The 21,588-nt window shown below is 35.9% G+C and overlaps 1 protein-coding gene across 1 annotated transcript in view; it reads left to right on the top strand.

The window, feature by feature from the left end:
* myom3 (myomesin 3) overlaps nucleotides 1-21,588 on the top strand; it is a 65,767-nt gene that overhangs the window by 5,042 nt on the left and 39,137 nt on the right. Inside the window, exons 3-11 of the mRNA XM_084385664.1 lie at nucleotides 2,961-3,065; nucleotides 11,492-11,645; nucleotides 12,907-13,064; nucleotides 13,143-13,232; nucleotides 14,111-14,199; nucleotides 14,504-14,548; nucleotides 17,629-17,775; nucleotides 17,899-18,060; nucleotides 21,010-21,151. Coding sequence (XP_084241790.1) covers nucleotides 2,961-3,065; nucleotides 11,492-11,645; nucleotides 12,907-13,064; nucleotides 13,143-13,232; nucleotides 14,111-14,199; nucleotides 14,504-14,548; nucleotides 17,629-17,775; nucleotides 17,899-18,060; nucleotides 21,010-21,151 — 1,092 coding nt within the window. The remainder of the gene's footprint in view (nucleotides 1-2,960; nucleotides 3,066-11,491; nucleotides 11,646-12,906; nucleotides 13,065-13,142; nucleotides 13,233-14,110; nucleotides 14,200-14,503; nucleotides 14,549-17,628; nucleotides 17,776-17,898; nucleotides 18,061-21,009; nucleotides 21,152-21,588) is intronic.

Here is a 21,588-nt window from a genome sequence, read left to right as displayed (position 1 = left end):
CTGTTTAAATAGACACTGATCCACTTTCCGTTGTGTCCCACTGGATTGACTGACTATTTCTGCCTTGAATCCTGTTGGATTTATAATTTTTATGAGATGAGCGTGTTGTAAATACCAGTGAGGAACTCCAGATTTTCTTTGAGCTCCAGCTGTCCGTATGGAAGCGTGTTAATTAAAGAATCATGGGCAAAGAGCAATATGTTTATGAATATTGACTTTGTACTCATACTCTTGATGAAGTGTAGCAATAACATTTGAGAGAAAATGTACTACTCTGTCATTTATCCAGAGAAATATTAAATAGGACTAAATTTGCTGAACAGGTTTGCTTTATTTTGATTGAATACACATCTCATAATGATATTGATGCCCTCCGGAAACAAGCGCATCTCTTTAAAATATAGCATGTTCTGGTAGATCAGCAAAATATGATTTGATAGAAACTCTTAAAAATAACAAATATATTGGCCACTAAAAATATTAAAGCACTTTACAACTGAGGAAGAAAATGGGAAAATAAAAAAAGCAACTAATAATTATTATTTTTGTGCAAAAACATTATTGCATTACTTTATTTTATTGATTTTTTAGATTTTTTAGTATGCTTTTGAAAGGAGTCTCTTATGCTCACCAAGGCTGCCTTTATAAAAATACAGTAAAAACAGTAATATTGTCAAATATTATTAAAATTCAAAATAAGTGTTTCCTATTGTAATAAATTAAGTTGTTAATCCAAATAAAATGAGAATTATGCCAAAGATTTTTTGAATGTTTATTATGCTCACCAAGGGTGCATTTCTTTAATGAAAAATACTGTAAAAACATTAAAATTGTGAAATATTATTACAATTTAAAATAATTATTTTCTATTTAAACATATTTTAAAATGTAATTTATTCCTGAGATGCAGAGCTGAATTTTCAGCATCAGTCTTCAGTGTCACATGACCCTTCAGAAATCATGCTGATTTGCTGCTCGAGAAACATTTATTATTATTACTTTCACTTTTGATCAATTTAATTGCTTCTTTGCATAAACATAAAAAAAAATGACTGACCCCAAACTTTTGAACAGTAATGTAAAGTTTTATAATACTATAAAACTCAGTAAATGTACAATGACAAACGCATGCATAAGATGTGAAACTGCTTCGTTAAAGTCTAATTGTAAAGGACATGGACTGGCTTACATAAAACACCCGCTCGCTCCTGGCAAAGTGACAGTAACCTTTAAACCGGACTGAAGCAGCACTCTGAGCCGATGCACATGGGATTCAGCAGGTTACTCAACCTTCGCTTCAATGTAGATTTAATTTTGTCTTATAATGAGAGTCTCTCTGTCTCTATCACCTGAGAAAGGAACATGCAGTGGAGAGTGAATCCAGGCCGTTACGCAGGAGGCCGATCTGAACTGATAGAAAGACTCCTGTGGGCGCTGATCCACTAAACCCTCACAGCTCCACGGCTGTGGAGAGATACAAGCCTCTGAGAGCTCAACAGCAGACGAAGATGTTCAATATAGATGGAGAACGGCTGGCATTCACACCTGTATGGATTTACATTTGGATATAGAAAGTGAAAATAGAGTAATATTAATGACATTGGATAATGGTGTTGAATTTGCCAGAGTTCCCGTCTACTTTTTTAGCGTCGTTGGTTCCGAAAGTATTTTTCCATTCATTTTTCCCATAGTCTTCCTTAAAGCATTATAAACCAAACCAATCCACTATGAGGTGAATCACAACATTACAAACTTTGAATTGAAACAAAAATGAGTTCAAAAATCAGACAAAAATACAAGACTGTGAACTTATCAGCTTTAAAGGTTTAGGTCACCTCAAAATTTACTCACCCCAATGCCATCCAAGATGTCCATGCCTTTCTTTCCTCAGTGGAAAAGAAATTAAGTTTTTTGAGGAAAACATTTCAGGATTTTTCTCCACACAATGGAGTTCAATGGCAACCAGAATGTTGAAATTCAAATCAATGGCGTTTCAAAGGGCTCTGCACGATCCCAGCTGAGGAATGGGGTCTTATCTGGCGAAACGATCGTTCATTTTCTTAAAAAATAAATAAAGATTTATATACTTTTTAACCACAATTGTTCGTCTTGTGCTGGTCTGCGACGCGCCACGCATTGCGTCATCACGTTGGAAAGGAAGAACAACACATAGAATTGAAAGCAATGGAGAAATATAAAACTTAATTTAAAGTTGTTGATTATATCTCCAAAAACAATATGTATTTTAGGTTTATTGTGTGCTCCACACGGAGATCTGATCTCACCGAGTCCACCTGGGATGGCATGAAGAAACTGAAAAAACTGATACAGACTAAATCCAGAAGAAACGAAGAAATCGACCTGCGATGAATTTGCATTTCCTTCAACCTGAGGCTTATTCTTTTCACTTTTGGTGTGAAAGTCACATTTACCAAAATTAGAACTTTTATTTGTTGTTGTTATTTTTTTTTAAAACACGCAAGCCCAGCCCAGAAAAGAAAAAGTAACACAAAAGTAATATAACACATTACTTTTCGTATAAAGTAAATAAGTAACACTTTTTTAGGGAGTAACACAATATTAATGGATTACTTTTAAAAGTAACTTTTCTCAACACTGCTGCTAAATAGAGGAAATGAGTGTAATAGTGCAGAAAAGTCTTTGTAATGTTGTAAATTTTGTTAGGAGCAGATGCAGAGCTTTCCATGCGACAGACAGAATGACAGAAGCACATCAGTGCAAACGGCTTTCTGTCAGAAACTCTTTCACTCCATCTGTCTCTCTCTTCTCACTCTTCTCCTGGTCTCAGTGATGCAGCTTCTGGCAGCTTTAGCTCAATATTAAGAGTATGTCACATATGATGTACACGTTTGTGCATGCAAATATATTGTGAATGTTCAATATTTCACCCACCCATGATGCAATTGTTTTTTTTTTATCTTTGTGTTGTGTTTGAACAGTGATGAAAAAGCCTCGTTCAGTGAATTCTATCCCATCATTCCTGGCGACGTCATGTCTGTCAAGGAGATCCTGACCGAGCCCAAGTTCCCGTGCCACAGGACATGGTACAGTGAGAGCTGAACACACACACACACACACACACACCGTGGATATTCAGGTTTAATGGGGACATTTAGGCATGATGATTTTAATACTGTAAACCCCCTAAACCTCCCATCACAGAAAACTTTATTTATGTATCATTTGAGTATGATAAATTGAGTTTTCCTCATTTTTTTCTCCATAACGTAGGGTATACAGAACCACACACACACACACACACACACACTGCATGGCTTTAGCAGCAAGTGAAGATGTCTTTAGGTCACCTCTCAGTAACATGCTGACATTATCATTGTGGAGCTTTGCTTTGTTAAAGCTTCGTGAGGGCCACAGCTGTCCTGCTGAAAATACGAAAGGTTTAAAAATAATATGATGGAGTCACAGAGGCTGGCAGGACACGGCAGGTCAAGGCATGATTTACATGTCAAACCGTTTTATCTGCGGTGCTCGCGTCAGATTCTCTCAAACTTTCAGTAGGAGATTTACATACAAAATAAACACTGAAACATAAACACAGCTTTGGGTTTCGTTCCATGAAAAATAGGACACATGCAAATACATCATGCAGGAAAAGAGCAGCAGCAAACACTTTGGGAATAGGGGAAACGTTTCACAGGTTCAGTCTTTAGGGAAAACACAATCGGCTCCTAAAACTACAGGCTCTAAATGCCTACGGCTGGGTATTATATTTCAAAAATGTCCAAAAAGAAAGAAGCTGATGTGCTGGAATACATGAATACATCTCAAAAACCTGTTTAGGACAAAATCAAAGGACAGAAATTAGACATTTTACAACAATTACATTTTGCTTACAGAAAATGACATTAAGGTTTTTTTTTTTTTACATATTTACATTACTAAGCAAATTTACCCCCAAACTTCTTGTTTCTGCAATGCACAAAAAACATGTTGATTTAAATGTAACTCAAAGGCTAAATGTCTAGAATCTATCTATCTATCTATCTATCTATCTATCTATCTATCTACAGTATATATATATATATATATATATATATATATATATATATATATATATATATATATATATATATATATATATATACATTATCCATCTATCTACAGTATCTATCTATCTACAGTATCTATCTTTGCAGTGTCTATCTATCTATCTACAGTATCTATCTATCTATTTATCTGTCTACAGTGCCTATCTACCTATCTATCTACAGTATCTGTCTATCTATCTATCTACAGTATCTATCTATCTATCTATCTATCTATCTATCTATCTTTCTATCTATTTATCTGTCTACAGTGTCTATCTATCTATCTACACAGTATATATATATATATATCTACACAGTATATATCTATCTATCTATCTATCTATCTATAGTGTCTGTCTATCTACAGTATCTATCTATCTATCTATTTATCTGTCTACGGTATCTATCTATCTGTCTACAGTGTCTATCTATCTATCTACAGTATCTGTCTATCTACAGTATCTATCTACAGTATCTATCTATCTATCTATCTATCTATCTGTCTATCTATCTATCTATCTATCTATTTATCTGTCTACAGTGTCTATCTATCTATCTACACAGTATATATCTGTCTATCTACACAGTATATATCTATCTATCTATAGTGTCTGTCTATCTACAGTATCTATCTATCTATTTATCTGTCTACAGTATCTCTATCTATCTATCTACAGTATCTATCTATCTACAGTGTATATCTATCTATCTACAGTATCTATCTATCTATCTATCTATCTATCTATCTATCTATACAGTGTCTATCTATCTACAGTATCTATCTATCTATGTATCTGTCTACAGTGTCTATCTATCTATCTACAGTATCTATCTACAGTATCTATCTATCTATCTATCTATCTATACAGTGTCTATCTATCTACAGTATCTATCTATCTATGTATCTGTCTACAGTGTCTATCTATCTACAGTATCTATCTACAGTGTCTGTCTATCTACAGTATCTATCTATCTATCTATCTATCTATCTATCTATCTATCTATCTATCTATCTACAGTGTCTATCTATCTACAGTATCTATCTATATATATATCTACAGTATCTATCTATAGTTTCTATCTATCTATCTATATATATATATATATATATATATATATATATACAGTATCTATCTATAGTTTCTATCTATCTATCTATCTGTCTGTCTGCACTGGTCATGTTCTTGCCAGGTTTTGTGTTAAAGGAACTAAAGCACCTCCCTCATTTTTTCTTCGACACTTCTGTTTTTCTCGTCCTTTCTGCCCTGTCGCTTTCCCCCTGCTTAGCATGATGAGACAGGCACATCCCCTATATTCACCTCTCACACTTAACAGGTTTACCTGCAATTCACAGCGCGCCGGCAGCCGCTTTAGTTTTCAGGCTGGTAATCCTGTTCAGACGGAGACATTAACACGGTCATGCCTCTTCCGCCGGAGGGTTACGGCTCCAGGAACAGCCTGGGGAAAAAAGGTTTGAGTTATAAGATAAAAAGGTCACTTCAGTAAATCAAGCTTCAAATGCAGGATGGAGGATTCGAGGATGAGCGATAAAGCCCGTCAGCACAGGGTTCGAATGAAGGTCAGGCAGGAGAGTCACTGTAGTTTTGTGTTTTAAGTGAAGGTGAGATGAGAGAGAAGAAGAGCAAGATCGAGATCAAGTGGATAGATGTGTTCATCTCATAATCTCTGCTGAATATGTTGCTCATATGAAGTAGTGTCACGCTCTGTCTGTCTATGGCTTTTTCTCTCTGCTGTATCTCACATTCACACACACGGCAGCTGAATACGGTTGTCAGTCCTCGTCTGAGTGTGTAATCCTGTTCCCGGTGTTTGGCAGACGACACCAGACAGGTTCAGCTGTCGGCTTCTGTTTTTATTATTTACAGCACGAGACGCCGCAACATTGCAATGTTTTCTGATATGTAAACGCTCTCTGGATGAGACTGAAAGTCAGTTCAGACTGATGCTCTCAGCACTGAGATGAAGGAAGACCATGGATCTAATCAAAGTGAATCCTTTATCACCTCGTCAGAAGGATGAAAGTCACAATCTTCACGTCAGGTCACGGCTCTGGGACCAGTGCGTCTGATGTTGCTCCAGTACAGACGGAAAACTAGTCTGGAAAAGCGGCTAGTCTGACTTAAATGAACAGATGGTATCAACACATTCGGTGATTGAACCATAAGCTTGAGAAATCTTGTAAATAAACAATACAAAAAAATAAATAACATAAATTAATATATATATTCATTTATTATTTATTTTTATATTAATATAAAGATGCATAACATTCAGACATTCATTCGTTTTCTCTTTTTTTTTATTAAGATTTATTCATTTATTATTGTATTACATTTATGTCTTATAATATTATTTTCAGACCATTATTTTCTCTTTTCTTTTATCTTATTTTTGTTGTGATCTCAACATAACAAAAGTTACAACTGGAAAAAGTCATGCATAATCTCTAAATTACCAACATTTACAGTATTAACTATCATCCTAAAGTTGTACTTTTTCCAAAATTTCTAGCTTTAATTCATATTTTTTTTAGTTTTAGTAATTTTAGTACTTCAACCTATTCTTATGTCAGTTAGTTGCCAAGGCAAAATTTCTCATTTTTATTTTGAATTTTTAAGTTTAAGTTTTTATCTGATTCTTATGTTTGATTGAAGCTTTGTTTTAATTACTTAAAATGATTTCTAATAGTTTTAGTTTTAGTTTTGGTTAACAATAACAACACTGATATACAGAGGGGTTCAAAAGTCAGGGACCTCAACTGAAAATGCTTCTATTTAGCATTTTCTTCATAATTTAATACCTTTTTTTTTAAATCAAAATAACAGTTTATGTGCATCTCTCCTGCTTTAATGCCAGCAGTAACTGAACAAAACCTGATGATCATTTTCTCCTGGATCCAAAAGCATCTTGAGCTCTAATGGAAGCAGGAACATGATCATCTAGAAAATCCCAAAAGTTTCAGTTTATTTCCAGGTTTAATTAGAATTACATAATGATCTGCTGAATAGAAAAAGAGCAAAAATGAGAGGGAACATTGTCTGGGACTCTTTCTCGAGTTTCCTCTCTCCATCTAAATCTGGATTAATCCTTTTCACATTCATGTGTAAATAAGTTGGACCATTATGCCGTTTTTCACGTCAGAAACGTCCCTCTTTCTTTCAGGCTTAGTCTTTTAGACTCTCTCTACATAAGTGCATTCATTTGAGTCAGTCATCAGTCTGGCGGCGCTGCACTAAACCCATCCAAAGCAAAACAGCAAAGTGTCAAAGCGGAGAATGGCAACTTCTAATTGCACTGAGACATTTTAAATCACCTGATATCGACCCTGAGGATAACTGGCATTTTTGTTTGTCTCGTCTGCCATCTGGATTCATGGCACGTGGCTCGGCCAGTGTTTCTGCTGACCTCCTCTAAAGCACTGACATGACAGCCAGTTAAATGTCATGAGCATCGTGCTCCTCTTCAAATGAATTCTGACTTCAGGGAAAGTTCACGCCGTTCAAATCATCCTTAGTTGCTTTGAAACCTTTCATAAAAAGTTTTAATAGTGCTTTTGACAAAACGGTTTAAAATGAGGTTCACTCCAGGGTTATTATAGTTAACGAAAACCATAAAATAAATGTACGTTACTTGAAACAAATAAAAATGAATTGAAATAAAATAAAAACTTTAAAGGGACTATATGTATGAATTTTCATGTATTAGTCGCTTTTTTTATTTTGCAATGTGTTAACAGCTTGCTACGAACGAAGCTTAAAGGATAACTGTCGCCAAAATGCAACCTAGGGTCTTTTTGCTAATCTACTCGAGGCAAACCTTCGTTTAAAAGCATTATTAGAATAGAAACGCCACTTTTAAGTTTGACCGTATTTTCGTTTTAGGTTAAAATGCCTTGTGAATGGGGCACTTTTATGATAGCATCAAAAATCGCTATTTTTAAAACACTAAGAAGGCTCGACACAACATGAAACTGTGCTGGAAGTATCACCAGCGGCTCTACACATGAACTCCAGCATTGAGAACATTGGTTGTGTACACAGAGTTTACTAAAAAGAAAGATTTTGAACAACTCACTGCCTGCGTCCCAATGTGCATACTATCCATCCTAAATAGTATGTGACATTAGTAATTGTCAATACTATTTAGGGCAGATAGGGTGGATAGTATGCACCAGAGCCCGTCTACGGAGAGCCTGCCCACTCCCTATTAAGCCCTATTGTACCGAATTTTGGTTGTAGTACCACCAGAGTTCCACTGGGGGCGATCGCCATGAGTGCAAAATGAATGGGAGTCTATGGGGCTAGACGGCTAAATTTGTCTCTTTCACCCGATTGCCATTGATAAATCTCAGATCTGATTGTAGATTTTGCAAATTCAACATGGGTTTTAGGTCGAAAGTTGAATGAACGAGTACTTATGTCCTTTCGATTCTTACAGGTTGAGTTGTTGTTGCCCAAAACACGCTAGCATTCTGCTAATGACGTCAGCATTCTGATGTCATTGACATTTTGAAAGACTTTTTAAAGAAAATAAGTGACTCTAAAAAATCTAACACCCAGCAATGTGTAATTTCTTTGCATCTCCTTTCGAATACAACATTCAAATTACTAGACAAAAAATTATATCCTGAGAAAAGTGGATTTTGAGGGGTATACCGCCATTGACCTCCATTCATTCTGCACTCATCCTGTGAGCGCCCTCAAATGGAATCAGAGTGGAACTGCAACCAGTTCAGAAGCCGGAAGTGTAGTGAGAGTGAAACTTCTCGCCATATTAGACATTCTCTGGTATGCACATTGGGACGCAGGGAATGTGTTTCCGTCCGTCGGCATTTTGTCAGTCAAAAATAGTCGATCTCCGTAACATGGAGGAGAGTAAAGATGGAAAGCAGAGCTCCTATTAGTTCAATATAAATTCACGGATAATTTGTTGTTTTCTCATTAGTGAAAATCAATATTGACCTTGTATTTGAAAAAGGATCCTCATATACGAAGCAATGCTAAAATTCAGAGTCAGTTCATTCACATTCGGAAATCAACTATTTTTGACTGTCAAATTGCCGGCGGCCACAGAGACAGTGAGTTATTCAAAATCTTTCTTTTTAGTAAACTCTGTGTACACACACAATGTTCTCAATGCTGGAGGTCATGTGTAGAGCCCCTGGTGATACTTCCAGCACAGTTTCATGTTGTGTCGAGCCTCCTTAGTGTTTTAAAAATAGCGATTTTTGATGCTATCATAAAAGTGCCCCATTCACAAGGCATTTTAACCTAAACCGAAATTATACGGTCAAACTTAAAAGTGGCGTTTCTATTCTAATTATGCTTTTAAACGAAAGTTTGACTCGGGTAGATTAGCAAAAAGAGCCTAGGTTGCATTTTGGCGAGAGTTACACTTTAAAGAACGAGACCTTCCCTGATTTCCTAGGTTGTCTATGAAGTGTAGCTGCTAGATTGATCTTTATGTGAAAATCCTAAGGCTGTGACATTAACGAGTGCTCTCGTTCTCTCCTCTCTTCTGTTCTATGACACATGAAACGAATACAATATTCAGGATGATGCAAAAAGAGCCATTCTGTACTGTAATGTCAAAGTGTCTTGCAATTAATTCAAACTATAGTCTCACATAGCCATATCTATATAGTCTATATCTCTACACTTTATAATCCAACTATCATAAGAGTGTAATTTTAATGACCTCATCTGTTGACATGACACTGCGATCAGATGCTTTCTGAACGGCTGCTTTCTCACCACTGTCATCTGTGTTGTTCATTTTGTTATTGAGAAATAAGCGCTCTGCACATTTACATATTCATCTAAACGTCACTCTCAGCAGCGTGGACGGGGTCGGTATGTTCATTAACAGTATATCGCAGCAAAGGTGTTTTCAATCGTGAGTATATCAGGGTCTTGAATCATCACGTTCAGTCTCTTGTACTTTACGTGAGCACGAGCAGTGAGACGCTGGCTGCAGTTCACATTATAGCCACCGGTGTCGCTAATAACAAGGGTTTCTGAATTCTACATATAGACCATTTAAACGGGTGGTTGATTATGATTTAACTTTTCTAACTTTAGTCAAGTCATCTTCATTTATATAGTGCTTTTAACAATGTAGATTGTTTCAAAGCAGCTTTACAGAGATAAACGTATAATTTAAGGTAACAGAGATTGTTTTGGCTTCATAGCGGTTCTTTAATAAAGTTATTTTCCAGCTAAAGTTAGTTTTGATTGATTCACTTCCGTCGCAACGATCATTAGGTATTAAATTAGGGGCCGCTAAGACGACACCATTCTCTCTACACAGACTTTAAATGCGAACCTGTGATAAACGCTGATGGCGTTCACATGCGCATTAAGAATTGGTTCTATAGTTATGTGCGTTTGAATAGTGCGCAGGTTTGTAATTCCCTACAAACCAAGCCTAAACAAAGAACTGGTCTTTCCTTATAAATTTTGATACAGAATTTTTTTTTATTTTGTCACTTCGGGGTAGGTACGCGAAAATGGTCACTTTAGTTAGTGTGTAATGTTGCTGTTTGAGTTACAACGCTCAAAGTTCAAAGCAAAGGGAGATATTTGCTTTTAAAGAAATTCCTTTTTAAGGACTACAACAAACGGCTGGTAGAGACTACACCACATTCCTCCCGGGTTAGTGACATCACCAACTCTAGAATTTACATAAACCCCGCCCCCTGAACACGATTTATAGATTATCAAGACAGAATATGCTAATCAATGAGTTGAAGATAACTACACATCAGCTACATAAATTCATCAACTAACCATTCAGAAACGTCCTGTTGCTTCTACATGTTGTCACTTCTTCTTGAGTCTCTCCATCATTGTCTGAATCCGGTTTGAACATAAAAGGCTAAAAGTTTTAGAAATTTTCAGTGCATGTGTGTGTGAGGTAAAAGGACACGAGCTGTTGAAGCTCCGCCCTCTGTGCCGGGAGCAGCAGCTCATTTGCATTTAAAGGAACAGACACAAAACGGTGCGTTTTTGCTTTAACTTTAACATGCTATATAAAAATATCTGTGGGGTATTTTGAGCTAAAACTCCACACACACACTCTGGGGACATCAAATACTTATTTTACATCTTGTGAAAAGGGCATTATACCACCCCTTTAAACTTAAATTTTATTTCAGCTAGTTGGCAAAGCAACATTTCTCATTTTTATTTAGTTTAACATTTTTTTTCCTAAAATAACTAAAAATTAAACTGAAATATATTTTTTTTATAAATATATAGAGAGAAAATAGAAAAAAAACTAATTATAAATATTTAAAAAAACAACTAGTATCTCGATGTTAAAATAACTAGTTTTGGATTCTATTTGAACTAGTTCATAAGCGTCTTGCAAACAAGAAAATGTCTGACCTTTGACCTCAGGGAGGCCCTGAGAGAGACCATGTCCAGTGACGAGCAGCGTCAGAGAGACCAGTGGACTCTGTTCGGCAACGAGGCTGAGAAACTGGAGATCGGGGTGATCAGAAACCAGCATGTTGTCCGTGAGCGTGTGGATCGATTCGCGCTGCGCCGGGAGGTGAGTGATACACACACCAAAGAGAAGAGCTCTGCACCTCGAACACACACCTGCATTCTTCCACTGCTTAGTTTTAAAGAAAAAGTTTATCCCAATTACTTATCTGACAAATATCTGTCTATCAATCATTCTCTCTGTCTATCGCTCTATTACAGCTATAGTTGCCAAAACAATATTTCTATTTTTAATGTGATTTATTAAAATAACCAAGACTAAAACTGAAATAAAAATTAATAAAACTATATTTAGACATATTTAAAAAAAAAGATATATATATATATATATATATATATATATATATCAAATTAAGCATTGTGTGCACTGCAAAAAAATGCTTTTCTTACTTAGTATTTTTGTCTTGTTTCCAGTCCAAATATCAAAAGAATTCTTAAATCAAGATGCATTTACTAAAGTAGTAAAATGCCATAAGATATTATGTCTTGTTTTCTGGGGGAATAAATCAAAATTAAGTGAGTTTTTGCTTAAAACAAGCTAAATTATCTGTCCATGGGGTAAGAAAAATAATGTTGTTTCTGTTTGAATTAAGATTATTTTTCTTACCCCATGGACAGATAATTTTGCTTGTTTTAAGCAAAAACTCACTTAAGTTTGAATAATTCCCCCAGAAAACAAGACATAATATCGTATCTAATTTTACTTATCTAGTAAATGCATCTTGATTTAAGTATTTTTAGATATTTGGACTGGAAACCAGACAAAAATACTAAGTAAAAAAAGCATTTTTTGCAGAGTGAGAAACAGAAATGTAACCGGGTTATTATAGTTAACTTTTTTATGGTTTAAATAAAAAGTATAAAAAAAATAAAAACATTAACATTAATCAAAATGAAAAACCTTTTTATTTTTATTTCAGCTCGTTGCCAAGGCAAAATGTAGCTTGATGTACTAGAATAACAAAAAAACTGAAAATAGAAAGCTTTGTGTGAGAAAATGTAAATCTCTGAAATGAAAGATAATAAAATCTATATTTAAAAAAAAATAAAGCTACTAAAAAAATGACAAAAACACAGCAAAGGAATTAAGACTTATTTACATTTTTTAACTAAAATTTACATTTTTAGAAAATCTAAAAATAAAAACTAATTCAAAATATGAATTTTGTGATACTAAAATAATGTTGTTGTTTTAAATGTAAGTGTAAACATGTAATTCATTTGTTATGCTTTGGAACGACATCAGAGTGAGAGAGTAAATTGCTGAGAGCGGTTTGTTACTCTTCATTCCTCGTTTTCACACACAGGCCGAGAGAAAAGCTTCAGTGCACATGAAGTTTATTGATGATTTGAGCATGAAGGCTCCTGACTTCCCCGTCCCGCTGCGATCGCACACGGTGTGGGCCGGCATGGATGTCAAATTCTCCTGTACGGTTCAGGGCTGCCCGATTCCCAGCATCACATGGTGAGAGTACAAGCCTGTGTCTGGAAAACAAAAGAACCTGAATCTCCAAAGATCTCAGAGTGTGACTCTTGTCCGCAGGTATAAGGATGACGTTCCTCTCCGAGGTTCCCTGCCCTGGAACTACAAGCTGATGCAGAAGTGCGGCCTCAACGTGTTAGAGATCAGAAGGTGAACTTCAAAACCTGAATATTAAATTGACTTCAATCAATGTTATTTTAGTATCATTATTATTCTAGCTTTTATGGGAACACTTTATAATATGGTCTCATTTGTTTATCTAATGCATTAACTAAAGTGAACTAACAAGGATCAATATGTTTACTACATTTATTAAGTTATTAAAAAATTTCATGTTTATGTTCACATGCATTAACTAATGTTTACATTAGTTACAACTTTTGATCTTAAAAATGTATTAGTAAATGCTGAGAATAACATTTACAAAGATTTATAAATGCTGTAGAAGTATTGTTAATTGTTTGTTAACTAATGAAACCTTAAAGTGTTAGTTTTTATTAATATTTTGAACACATTTTTATTTTTTTATTTTTATATTTTCCATTTTTATTTAGTTGAAAGTTTAGTAATTTTTTATTATTTTTTTTGTGCTGTCAAATAAATTAATCGCGATTAATCACATCTACATAAAAGTTTGTATATATATATATATATATATATACAAACTTTTATGTTAGATGCGACAGCGCTAGTTTTTTTTTATATGTATATATAGTTTTTTAAATAATTTTTATTTCAGTCATAGTTTACTTTAAGTTAAACTAAACGAAACCTAAAAAGATTAAATAAAATGCGTAAGCTTTTTAAAGTCCATATACTTTTCGGATATGATTTGTTACAACTTTTGTTATGTTGAAATCACAACAAAAATGTGATAGAATAAGAGAGAGAGAAAACAGTTATATTATCTGAAAGATACACATCTTTATATTATTATAAGATATAAAAAAAAATATAAAAAAAAATACATACATGTTTTATGTTTAGTTGTGCTTTAGTCATGCTCATTTAGTTTTCTATCTTCTCAGATGTTCTGCCGAAGATGCCGGAGAATACAAGGTCATAGCGAAAAGTTCCCTGGGAGAAGTGACGTCCTGCGCCAGACTGCTAGTGAACTGTGAGTTGATGTTCATCAGGTTATTTAGGTGTTGCTTGACTTAAGGTCTACAAAGCTTCCATTTAATTGATTAGTGCTAAAAACCAATTTTCCCAAACTAATTGAAACTATTACCATTGCTAGCAGACAATACATATTAATTAGTGCAGTCATTAGTGTTATATCAGGTGCACAATGATCTCTGGTCATTCTCCAGAGCTGTTTAAGAGTCAGTCTAAGCTGTTGAAATCTTATTGGCTGCATTAATGAAATGTTTGTGTTGCAACGCCAAATATATTTGTACCCTTTATGCTTCTATTTGCAGCACACGAAGGAGCAGAAGCAAAACTGAAGCGCTTGTGGACTCCCAGTAAGTGCCTTTGCTCTTCATAATGCATCAAATGTGAGGCCTTTTGGAGTACTTTAACTAGTGATGCTGTCAGGTTGGGTACTTTGAAGAAAGTCACACAGGTGTGTGAATAAATCATGATGACTGATATGCAGGAATTGGTGATTACAGTTTATGTGTTTCAATGTGGTAGAAGAATGAGAGAGCGTTTGAAAGACAAATAAGGAATAGTTCATCCTAAAGAGCTTCATGAATATTCTTCAAAAACTTTTTCCAGTTCATTGACAGATAGAAATCTATTTTTCAACGTTAAGTTTTGTGTATTCATGTGCACTGCTGTTTATTAAATTGATCAAACGGGACAGTAAAGACATTTATAATATTACAAACGATTTCTTTTTCAATTAAATGTTTCTACTTATCAAAGAATCCTGAAAAAATAATATCATGGTTTCCACAAAAATATGATGCAGCACATTTACATTTACATTTAGTCATTTAGCAGACGCTTTTATCCAAAGCGACTTACAAATTAGGACTAAATTAAGCGAGTCATCATGAAGAGGCAAAAACAACAACAACGCAAGAAGTGCTCAAAATACGAAGTTCAGGCATTATTCAGAGTAGCATAAGCCCGATAAGTGAGGTTTTAAAGGGAAAGGTGTTTTTTTAATAAGTTAAGTGCTCACGGAAGAGATGGGTTTTCAGCTGTTTTTTGAATGTTGTCAGGGATTCTGCATTCCGGATGAGGGTGGGGAGAGTGTTCCACCAGCATGGAACTGTGAATGAGAATGTTCTGGAAAGTGATTTTGTGGCTTTCTGTGATGGAACCACGAGACGTCGCTCGTTGACCGATCGTAGGCGTCTGGTAGGGATGTAGGCTCGTAGGAGTGAGTGAAAGTAGGAGGGAGCTGAGCCTGTGATAGATCTGTAAGCAAGCGTCAATGCCTTGAACTTGATGCGAGGAGCGAGAGGTAGCCAGTGCAGAGAGATGAAGAGAGGAGTGACGTGGGCCCTCTTGGGCTCGTTGAAGACAAGACGAGCTGCAGCGTTCTGGATCATCTGTAGAGGTTTGGTTGCACATGCTGGAACTCCGGCCAGAAGAGCATTGCAGTAGTCAAGCCTAGAAATGACCAGGGCCTGGACGAGAAGTTGTGTTGCATGCTCAGTTAGGAAAGGCCTGATCTTCCTGATGTTGTGCAGTGCAAACCTGCATGATCGAGCTGTCTTTGAAATGTGCTCTGTGAAGGTCAGCTGGTCATCAAACGTTACTCCAAGATTTCTGACCGACCTTGATGGGGTGATTGATGATGAAAGTATGATGATGAAAGTGTGCACAAGTATCAATATTGATAACAATAATTTCCTGAGCAGCAAATCATCATATTAGAATGATTTCTGAAGGATCATGTGACACTGAAGACTGGAGTAATGATGCTGAAAGATCACAGGAATAAATTACATTTTAAAACAGATATTCAAACAGAAAACAATTATTTTAAAGTGTAATAATATTTCTCAATATTACTGTATTTTTGATCAAATAAATGCAGCCTTGGTGAGACAAAATCATAAAAAAATGATAAGATGCATGCTTGAGAATTTTATATATTGACATATATATTGTATATTGATATATTGAACCTAGCAACCACCCATAATACCCCAGCATTGTGGCGTTGAGTTTTGCATGCAGACACACTTGCAAAAACGACTCGATTGCTCCAGTCCATCCAATATAGCAACAGCATTTTCAAGCAAATCTGAATGCCCATTACAGCCCTTCTGCTGATATGAGAGAACATCACTATTCATTTGCAAGCGTCTGGAATTGTGTTGTCGAATTACAGCGGCACACATCACTTCCAATTCCATCTCGCTTCAATTCCTAGCTAAACAAATAGCGTGTCTTCTCAAACGTTGTCACATCGGCCCTCTGTGACGTCCCCTGCGCTGGGCTGTGGCATTTGTCTCATTACACTAATATTTGTCCTCGTCCTTGGGATGGTTTTCGGTGCTATTTGCCAGGAATGGAAACTCGAAGGAAAATGAAATTTTTTTTTTTCTCCAATAACACTTCTGTGGTTTCTCCCGCTTGTACAACATATGCCTTAATTGAGTCCCTTCTTGCATTCATTTTCACCGCCTGCTGAAGGCAAGAAGAACACGAACAAAAGCTACTTACTGCCTGTCACTTCACAAATGTAATTAAAAGTGAGTGGACTGAAACATTAACGACTTGATTCCTGTAGAAACTACTCAAGCAAGACTCTTTTTTTTTCCTTCTGAGTGACGGTGAAGTGAACAGTGTGGACAAAATCTAATTTCACTGTGTAAGCAGTTTTATATCAGAGAAATGGAATGGTGATTTTTACTGGAAATATCAACGCTATCTCACGACCAATTCGTACGAATGAGTACGAGATTTGTCTAAACCCCATTTAAGGGCGGGATCAGGGGTAGATCACTCGTAAGAATTCATACGAATTGGGTAACTCGTAAAATATGTTCGTTTTAGCAAACGAGTGAGGTCGTGTGAATTCATATGAATTAGCCACCTCGTAAAATACGTACGAATTGCCGTGAGATCGGGTTGGAAAATCAAGGAAAAGGATTCAACGATGTATACTAGTAATTTACATTTACATTTAGTCATTTAGCAGACGCTTTTGTCCAAAGCGACTTACAAATTAGGACTAAATTAAGCGAGTCATCATGAAGAGGCAAAAAACAACGCAAGAAGTGCTCAAAATACGAAGTTCAGGCATTATTCAGAGTAGCATGAGCCCGATAAGCGAGGTTTTAAAGGGAAAGGAACGTTTTTTTTTTTTAATGCGGTTAGTAATGCACGATACTAAATTTCTTCGCAGATACCGATAGCCGATTATTCAGGATGATATCTGCCGATACCGATACTAATACCGATAGTTTGATTTTCTAATGCTGTAAATAGTGTTGTCAAAAGTGACTTCGGTACCAAGTCGGTACTGAAATTTAAAAAATGTGACGATACTAGCATTTTGAACGCAGTTGAACGGATTCTTAAACACCTCTGGTTGGCCATTGCGTTCACGTGCTTGACATACTTCCTCTTTTCCCAGTCCCAGTCCCAGTTCCAGAGCCGGATGCTCAGCTGGACTCAACCTTTCCTCCAACATTTGTGAAAGAGGGTGAAAGCTTGCTTCTGCAGTGCAGCTTCACCTCAGCTTTACTGCCGTTCCAACAAGACGTGACCTGGTACAGAGACGGTGAGACACTTGACGTGGTATTCCATATCTAATGCAAAGACGTTCAGGCATTTGAACCTGTTATCCAATGAACAATGTACTTTTAGCAGATGCTTTTGTTCAAAGTGATTCCTGTGTGATCAGGGGTGGTCGTGCGTGAGTCGAGTCGCGTGGAGCTGCAGACGGGCCTGCGATCTGCCAGTCTCAGCCTGAAGCGCGTGCACAAGGAACACGAGGGCCTGTACACCGTCCGCCTGCGCACCTGGGACGGGTCCGTCGAGCACAGCGCCTTCGTCTATGTCAAAGGTCAGATCCTGTAAATCATTAGAATGGTGGGTTATTTTGAGGTGTGATTGTTACAGTGTAATTATATATTTAAGTACTGAGTAATATTAAGCAAATACATGTACTTACTATAGGGTTAGGGTAGGATTAGGATTTGGTTGAGGGTTAATTAAATGTAATTATGCATAATTTACTGTTATTTCTATGGTAAGTACATTTAACATATGTAACAAGTGTTACCGAATGCTGATTTAAAAGTAAAAAGCTGGTAAAAACGGTGTCCGTCACCTTAAAGCGTATTGCGATTTTTATTTCATAACTAGTGTTACAAACTAGTATTTACAATCAAAAATCACTTTCACATGACAAAATCAGTTTTGTTTGTCTTTTGCTCTCAGGCGGAGCGAGAAAGAGCTCGAGGTAGAGCTGAGTTTGCGATCTCGAATCAAACATCCACGCGATCTTATTCCTAAAATTCCTTGAAAGTAACTTGACGATTCAAATAACGATTGTATTATTACATCGTTACACCAGTAGCTGGCGGCAAGTGACCATTAAAAATGTCAATTTGTCATTGAACCATTCATTCAGGAGAATCGTTCAAAAACGCTGATTTGTTCAGTAATGAAACAAGTGAAATCTTTATGAGTGAATCATTGAATCATTAATTCAAGAGAATCTGAAACAAGTGAAATCTTTATGAGTGAATCATTGAATCATTAATTCAAGAGAATCTTTCAAAAATGCTGATTCATCCAGTAATGAAACAAATGAAATCTTTATGAGTGAGTCATTGAATCATTTATTCAAGAGAATCGTTCAAAAACGCTGATTTGTTCAGTAAGGAAACAAGTGAAGTCTTTATGAGTGAGTCATTGAATCATTAATTCAAGAGAATCGTTCAAAAATGCTGATTCATCCAGTAATGAAACAAGTGAAATCTTTATGAGTGAGTCATTGAATCATTAATTCAAGAGAATCGTTCAAAAACGCTGATTTGTTCAGTAATGAAATAAGTGAAATCTTTATGAGTGAATCAATGAATCATTCATTCAAGAGAATCATTCAAAAATGCTGATTCATCCAGTAATGAAACAAGTGAAGTCTTAATGAGTGAGTCAATGAATCATTCATTCAAGAGAATTGTTCAAAAATGCTGATTCAACACAAGCCAAAACGCTGATTTGAGTGAGTCGAATCATTCATTAAAAAAAAAAAATCCAGTAATTAACATTTAACGAAATAAAATAAATTGCAGCAATTCATATTTTGACAGAACCTCTAGTAATGTACATGCTATTTTATTTAGTTGTCTGTTCAGAATCGGAGAATCGAGATCTCTATTTGAAACAAAAAAATCGTGATTCTCAATTTATCCAGAATCGTGCAGTGTGTGTTTTTTTGCGTGTCATCTCTCCAGATTATCTGTGATTAAAAAAATGTAGTGTGTTAGAATTGCCTCCTGTCTGTCCTAATTAAGAAATGTAAAACTTGAACTCATCAGAGACATAATTCTCGTGAATCCATGATGTTCTTTCCCGAGCAGAGTTCCCCTGTCAGCGTAAGTCCTTTAAATCAAGAAGAGGACGGGAATTGAATTTCCTGTCTCATTAAAGGAATTGGGCCACTCCGTAAGCCTGCAGTGTAGTAATTAGAAAGCGAGCTTTACTCCACATCCTCGCTTAATCTCAGAGGAAAAATTTGCATTACAAATCTGCCAGGTAACAGGAAGGAGCCGGAGGTTACTCTTATGAGTCTGCTTCATCCTTGTTTGTGGAGATTAAACAAATAAGAGCGAGAGAAACCCTGCAGCCGTCCTCTTCTAAGAAACTTCCTGTCAATTTAACTTAATTTCAAAGCATTATAAGACATGAACCAAGCCAATCAGCTAAAGGGTGAATCATAACATTGGAAACTTTGATTTGAAGCAAAAAAGTATTTGAAAATCAGACAAAATTACAAAGGTACAAGACTGTGAACTTAACTTTAATGAGGGGAAAGAACTACAATCCCATGATGCATTGCGAACAGCATCAAATTAAAAATGATCGATAAATATAACACTACACATTTTAAATTGAATGCAAAATATGCATATATATTGAAATATTTAATTATTGTGAGAGCTTAGAGAGACTGACTCAGTGTCATTCGCAATGCTTCATGGAGGTGGGCGGAGCTAAAGAGCTATTTTGGAGCGCTTTGCTTGTTTCAACTCTCTGATTGGTGGAATTTTCTGTACAGCATCATGGGTAATGTAGTTTTTTCACCACAAATTCCTCTATTGAACAATTATTTTAAAACTAAGTTGAAATAATGCGGGCTGACAGCTTCAACTGAAGTAAATACCATTGATTAACAACCTCATAGCTCACAGTAAGAATGTCTTTAAAGATTTTTAAATTATCGTTAAAAATCTATTTCCCTATGGAGAAAATGAATGAGTTTTTACTTCTGGAACCCATTGCACTCGATAGTTCAAGGAGTTCCTGGATTTTTTTATAAAAAAAAAAAATAGACATAAAATACAAAAGTTTTGTGATAAAAAAAAAAAAAAAAAAGACCCTAATGAGAGTTTTATTATTGTTAACTAAAACTATAAAAAAATAGTTTTTGGTCATTGAATAATAAAGTGTGTGTGTGCGTGCGTGTACTGTATATATACACATATATATTCACAAACATTTATGTTAGATGCAATTAATCGCGATGAATCGATTTGACAGCACTAATAATATAAATAATATCAAAATAACACTGATGAATGAGATGCATTGATCTTGGAAGAGTTTGATGAGTTCGTACTGAGATCTCAGACTTCTGGTAGCAAACTTTGGTATCTTGACAAATCCGAGTGCAGTTTGAGACATTGTTTCTGAAAAGCGTCTTATCTCAAGCTTAATGCACTCTAGGAGAAGTTATTAAACTGATGTCATGTATGATTTCTCATCCTCCTATCTGTGTGTGTAGATGGATCCGCAGTTGTGGTCGGTGCTCCTGGTTCTCCTCTACAGCTGGAGAGCTCTGATGTGAACCGAGATTATGTCTTCCTCTCGTGGATGCCTCCCAGTGCAGACGGAGCTGCTGCTGTTCAGGGTTACTTCATAGAGAGGTGAAGCATGATCCATGATCTTCCTCTGCTCGTCTTCAGAGAGATCAGAGCAGCTTCTAGCTGTTTCTTTAGGGATAAAACTTGAAAAAGGAGAGAGTGCAAGTGCCTAACTTTCCTGTCTCCTAGCAACATACAGTACTGCTTTACTCTACAATGTTCTGCCGGTTTTTGTTTAGTTGTTATAGATAATTGTATGTTATTATGACTGCTGATGGGGTCCAAAAAGCCTGAGACCACCAATGAAAATGTTTCTGTTTTACTGCATTTCACAATGTCTTAGTAATTGGTGTAATTGCTTTATTGAGTAAGAGGGTGTTCTGAGTGGTTGCTAGGGTGTTATTAGAGGGATGCAAAGTTCTTAGTATTTTTGAACACACTTCAATGCTGTTGCTAGGGTGTTCTGAGTGGTTACTATGGTGTTGCTATGGGAATGCAAA

The sequence above is a fragment of the Rutilus rutilus genome (assembly GCF_951802725.1).
Source record: "Rutilus rutilus genome assembly, chromosome: 17".
Taxonomy (NCBI): domain Eukaryota; kingdom Metazoa; phylum Chordata; class Actinopteri; order Cypriniformes; family Leuciscidae; genus Rutilus; species Rutilus rutilus.
Note: the sequence above shows the minus strand (reverse complement) of the source record. Positions and strands in the feature narration are given on the sequence as shown.